At 34.9% G+C, this 6302-nt stretch overlaps 1 protein-coding gene across 1 annotated transcript; it reads left to right on the plus strand.

Moving 5' to 3' along the window:
- The first annotated feature begins 2285 nt into the window (after nt 1–2285).
- On the plus strand, nt 2286–5267 carry LOC119581113 (apolipoprotein D-like). Its single transcript, XM_037929448.1, has 5 exons — nt 2286–2428; nt 2941–3068; nt 3577–3668; nt 4104–4214; nt 4922–5267. Exons 1-5 carry the CDS (start codon nt 2300–2302, stop codon nt 5050–5052), a joined length of 591 nt encoding a protein of 196 aa, XP_037785376.1. The 5' UTR covers nt 2286–2299; the 3' UTR covers nt 5053–5267.
- Nucleotides 5268–6302: the final 1035 nt, after the last annotated feature.

Below are 6302 nucleotides of genomic sequence, written 5' to 3' on the forward strand. Positions count from 1 at the left end.
AGAGGCAAAGTAAACACAGAAATATATATTCGGCCGCCTGCTCAGAGAAAGTGAGCAGATGTAAATGCAACCACAAATATTCTCCAACTTTCCTGCGGAGGGATGTGAATGAAGATGCATAAAAACTGCATGAAAAAGTACGGTACATTCTCGTGGCTTTTGATGTATTATGTTACTTAAATACGGAAGGATATATATTCCTTAAAACTAGATGTGAACGAAGGTATGTGCGAAGGTGTGGAGTGTCGTACTGATAAGCAATATCCCATTAAGATTTTTTTTTTTTTTTTTTCAGGAAAACTGAACCTTATACTTTTCTAAAAATGGATGCGTACGTGAATGTGATGGATAGTGCAATAAAAAAAAAAAAATCTTCTCTGCACAGAAGCTAGTATACAAGAAAAAAAATGCCGTTTTTTTTCACTCTTTGCAGTTTTTTTTCGAAATTACGACTTCGATTGTTAATTATCATTACCAACATCGCCAACGTTCTCTCAAAGATCATTATCACTACCATGAACATTATTGTTGCGAATATCAGCATCACTATCACCCATATTATCGCTGTTACTATCTGTAGTGAATGTTATGCAAGACTGACTTTTATGGTGCAGTGTGTCGGCCATAATTATGGTTACGCGGTTGCTTCGTATAGCGTACAGTACCTGTGTTCGTGTACCGTATCTATCACACTTGCCTTAAATTTCTCTTAATCCCGTTCACGTTACGAAAGCAAACTGATTTCATCATCAGCGGGACTGGTAGTAAGCGTTGTCAAAGACGAGAATGAAAAAAATGAAAATTAAACAAAGGAAAAAGCTAAATGGAAGTAGTCATAGTAGCATCACTATTAACCATTAATGGATGATGCATTTGTTAAGCAGCGGAGGGGAAAATTAATGTTTTGAATAGGTTTTCGCTCTCATCGATTCAGGTTAAATCTACCTATTTTTGGACCAGTTTGCGTTCTCGTCAAGATAATAGTCATTATAGACCACTTTCTAACCCAACTAACTGTCTCTTTCTACCATGATCCACAGTGCCTCACAAGAATACAAATACACCCACAACTTTTTTAGTACGAATGATTCACTGCCTCACCATAGCCAGATGACCTCTATCATTGCAAGTGACTGATTACAGTTGCATTCTTGGTTCCTCAGTGATGAGCATCTAGGACCTCTGCCGACGTAGATTCACCTACTTCTACGTTTTCTATTGCCTCATGGTTCTACTTCTAACTGGAAATATGTCTAGTGGAGAATTTTTGTTTATATGCCTTCAGCATCGTGGTTAGCCTCGTTTTTTTTACGCAGAAGAAAAATAAGAGGGAATAGATGAGGAGGAAAAAGAAAACAATAATGATGATAAAAAAGGAACGATAACGAAATGGATGACATGCGCATGAGAAAAAAAATACAAAAAATCACTTGTTAGAATCATTCTCCTTTTTTCTATAACACGAGAGGATGTCCTGTTAAGTACATTTTTTTTCTTTCTTTCTTTTTTTGTAAACTGTTTTTGCATTGAATAGTCTACACTTGCAAAAAGCAAAGGGAAAAAATGACCTTGCAGTATTTATGTAACGGCTACCAACACCAGGACTCCAGTGTTGTAGGCAGCTCAGAACGAGGTGAGACGCAGAAGTTGTAAGAACCCTGGCGAAAGCAGACGCCAACGTACTGTACTGTATGTGTTGTTTTGTGTGGGTGCTTTGTGAATCATATGTACTGTGTGTGTGTGTGTGTGTGTGTGTACACATATGCACATATAAATATATACGTATCCATATGTATGTATATGTTTGTGTGTGTGTATATGTATATGTATAAATATATATACATATATACATATATATACACATATATATACACATATATATACACATATATATACATATATATGTACATATACATATATATATATATATATATATATATATATATATATATATATATATATATATTTGTGTGTGTGTGTGTGTGTGTGTGTGTGTGTGTGTGTGTGTGTGTGTGTGTGTGTGTGTGTTGTATATGTATAAATATATATACATATATACATATATTATACATATATATACACATATATATACACATATATATACATATATATGTACATATACATATATATATATATATATATATATATATATATATATATATATATATATATATGTGTGTGTGTGTGTGTGTGTGTGTGTGTGTGTGTGTGTGTGTGTGTGTGTGTGTACATACCTTTTATTTATTTATTTTTTTTTTTACTTATCTGTCTGTTTATTATCTTACTTTCTCAGCCGAAGATGATGAGAATGAGTGTCGTCAGCGCCGCGATGGTGATGTCGGCCGTCTTTTCGGTGACTTCATCGCAGGAAATCTTCTTCGGGTCTTGTCCAAACCAGGCCGTTGTGCAAAACTTCGATCTGAACAGTGTAAGTTAGAAGTTCTTTGCATCTTCATTGCGTCGTTCGTATAGCGAGAGGAAATTACATGATGATTTTCTTTGTTTCAGATTTTTTCGTGGAGTTTCATTAACTGATTTGATTACCAATTTCTTTTCGTTACCTTTTAGTTTTTCTTTTGTTTATATATTTGAATCTTAATGGAAATGTAAGGACACTAAAGATTGAATTTTATTCAAAATCCTAAGAACCTACCTTTTCCGAAAGAATTCAGAGAAAAGGAAGTCCCGCAGCAATCCTTTCATACCGGAACTTGCGCATTTTTTTAGAACTCATTCCACCTTAGTTTTTTTTTTTTTTTTTTTTGATGATCATGATGTATCCTCACACACTACAAACATCCACCAGACCCGCATGAGTCAGCAACTTAGAAAACGATCCAGTCCTACAATGTAATCCCCTCTCATAATACAATGCAATTCCCTCTCAAAATCAAAACCAGTACCGTGATACCAATGACCCGCATCTCCTCCCCCCGCCAGTACCTCGGCAAATGGTACGAGATCGAGAAGTACTTCGCCATCTTCGAGCTGGGCGGCAAATGCATCACGGCCGAGTACTCGCTCCTTCCCAACGGCAACATCAAGGTCGTCAACACCCAGACCAACGCGTGAGTGGTGGCTGCGGCTTAGGCTTCATCCTTTCTGTTTATACACGAACACAAACATGTGTGGTGTATATATATACATACATAGATAGACATGTATATTTACATATACGAACACATATATATATGAGTGATAATAGCTGTGTTTAAAGCATCGCTGAAGAGATTATTATTAATCATCGGTATTTTATACACTCGAAATATTTGTGTTTTGATATGGATGAGATCTTGTTAACGTTATCTAGTTTGCCTTGATTATCTATTAATGGATATTATTTCATATTTCATTTATTTACTTATTAATGTTTTTCATTTACTGGTTGATAAATGAATTAATTATCCTGTTCATGTATCCATTACACTGATCTATTTGTAATCCATTCCTTCATTCCATTTTATCCTAGCATTTATTTATTCTATTTATTTATCCTCTTCACTTATCCATTTAGTCTAACTAAAGTTTCGTTCATTCATTTCTACATTTGCTATTCTATCTATTTATCTATTACAGATTGTCAGGAAAAGAGAATGCGATCGAAGGTGAAGCCGTTCTGGCGGACCCAGCGAGCGGTGAAGCCAAGCTGGTGGTCTCCTTCTCGCCATGTTCGTATTTTTTGTTTTGATTTATTGATTGATTTTAAGATTCGTTTCTAAATTACGGGTTTTATTGATTGGAACTGGGATGTTGTTTGGTTTTCATGGTGATAATAGCAATTATTAGCACAATGACAACGATAAAAATGAAATTAGTCCTAGTAATGACAACAACAGTGATAAAAGTAGCGTTAATAATAATGATAATAATAATAATGGTGATAATGATGATGATGATGATGATGATGATGATATAATAATAATAATAATAATAATAATAATAATAATAATAATAATAATAATAATAATAATAATAATAATAATAATGATAATATTAATAATGATGATAATGATAATAATCACTTTATATCTTATTAGCGCTTACAAGACAAAAGTAAAAAAAAATCATGACCCAACCTTAACCGACCTCTCCATTGTGCACAGTCGGGGGAGCAACGGCAGGTGGTGATGGCAACTACTGGGTTCTGGACACTGATTACACCAGCTATGCTATCGTTTGGTCGTGTTCCTTTGACATCAAGTTGGCTAATGCACGTAAGTACTGTTTCATCTGCTACTGACATTTGGTCTTTCTCTCTCTCTCTCTCTCTCTCTCTCTCTCTCTCTCTCTCTCTCTCTCTCTCTCTCTCTCTCTCTCTCTCATTCTCATTCTCATTCTCTCTCATGCTCTCTTTCTCTCACTCTCTCTTTCATTCTCTCTCTCTCTCTCTCTCTCTCTCTCTCTCTCTCTCTCTCTCTCTCTCTCTCTCTCTCTCTCTCTCTCTCTCTCTTAATGCCACCATCTCCTTATCTATAGCTCTCTGGTTTATTATAAAAGCATAGTACCATAATACCCTCCATAGCCAAAAATAAACGAATTATATATAGAATGATAAAACAAACCCTAGACTGACTTATAGATTTGTAATGACTACTTAGGGAATAAACTGTTTAGCTGTAGTAGCTGTAATAGTAGTAACAGTAGTCGTAGTAGTAGTAGTAGTAGTAGTAGTAGTAGTAGTAGTAGCAATAGTAGTAGTAGCAGTAGTAGTGGTATTATTATTATTAGTAGTAGTAGTAGTAGCAGCAGTTGCTGTAGTAGTAGAAATAGTAGTAGTGTTAGTAATAGTAGTAGTAATAGTTGTAGAAGTAGTAGTAGTAGCAGTAATGGTAATAGTAATAGTAGTAACATTAGTAGTAGTAATAGCAGTAACAGCAGCAGTAAGGTAATACTTAAAGCAAATCAACCTTAAATCCCACAGAGATCTTGTGGATCCTGATGCGCGACCAGAACCCGGATCCCCAGCGCCTGAACTACGTCAAGACCCTCATCAGGAACCGCGGACTTGACCTAACAAGGCTGAGGCAGACCGACCAGACCAACTGCCCTTAGAGGGTAAGACTGGACGACCTGACGACGTAGTCTACAAGGAACAAAGGACTGGCCATACAAAGTTGTTTTACGGGTCAGATGACTATCACTTTATCACACTGACGTTGAACCAAGTTGAAGAGGCATTTAAATGTTAAATGTTTGTAGTTTAGTGTTCTTTTTTGTTTGTTTTGTTAGCATAGCGTTGTTTCGGCAATAAAGTATATTTATATGAGTAATTGTGTTTAATTCTCCATTGAAGGAGACTCTTGGAAGAAAGAAAGAAAGGAAAAAATACACGTGAAGATTTAGACATTACTTTATATGCTATGTATTTCAGGTTTAGTTGCACTGCATGGAAAAAAGTCCAGAGCAGAAAACCATGTTCAGCGTTTTCTTTTGAACGCAATTGTATGTTACAATAAATAAAAGAAAACATTTACCGATCAAAGCAGGAAAAAAAAAACAGCTGAACAGGGAATTAAATATTATTTTTGTCTTATATGGCACTTGATCATATGCCATACATTCGTATACACTAATCACGCATGTTTTAGTTTTTTTTCTGGCGTCATATCCTGAGCTTAAGGTGAACGACATGACAGAAACACTTGACTTCAATCCCCTTCACTCTGTCTTGGGATTTCGTCGAGCTCAAAATATCAACGAAAATGGTTTCATTGGAGTATTGTTCTCCTCGCAAACTATATCTAACAGATTTAGAAAAGAAAAGATAAAAAAAGGTGAAATGCTACTTAAATAGAAGCTTTACTTTTTTATGTGAGTGTTTTCGAACTGGCAATTTCAAAATTTGGATGAGATTACGAGACTAACATACCTAAAAGTACCATGCTTATCAGAATTTTATGTACATCTGACGTCACAAGCCGCACTTTCAAGCTATACCAGGTTCGAGTTTAACGGGTTTAAGGTATAAGCTTTGAGTTTATGATAAAATGCAGCTTTACTCGTAATGCAAGAGGAAATGGGCAAGGTGGTAAACTTGCACTGTAATTATTATTTTATAATGAAACCAAGAATATGGTTGATCGATGAACGGCAGACGCAAAAAAAAAAGATGCCTTAACAATACCTTATTGAAATTAAGGAAGTAAATTGAAACAAAAATAAGATTTGAAGTATATTTGTAACGATTTTGTTTAAACTTTTACAAGATTTAACATTATAGCACTTGTTTTTGTATGTTTTTTTGTTTATTTATCTGTTTTTTGTCTTTATCTTTGTAGCATAATAGAATGTTTCTGACTTTT

This window comes from Penaeus monodon, chromosome 14 (assembly GCF_015228065.2).
Source record: "Penaeus monodon isolate SGIC_2016 chromosome 14, NSTDA_Pmon_1, whole genome shotgun sequence".
NCBI classification, from domain to species: Eukaryota; Metazoa; Arthropoda; class Malacostraca; order Decapoda; family Penaeidae; genus Penaeus; species Penaeus monodon.

What these genes read in the sequence shown, in the direction of transcription:
- LOC119581113 (XM_037929448.1), top strand. Translation starts at nt 2,300, where the DNA reads ATGATGAGAATGAGTGTCGTCAGCGCCGCGATGGTGATGTCGGCCGTC. An exon ending in GTCAACACCCAGACCAACGC is followed by an intron (nt 3,069 to 3,576) that starts GTGAGTGGTGGC and finishes TATCTATTACAG; the next exon opens with ATTGTCAGGAAAAGAGAATG. An exon ending in CATCAAGTTGGCTAATGCAC is followed by an intron (nt 4,215 to 4,921) that starts GTAAGTACTGTT and finishes TAAATCCCACAG; the next exon opens with AGATCTTGTGGATCCTGATG.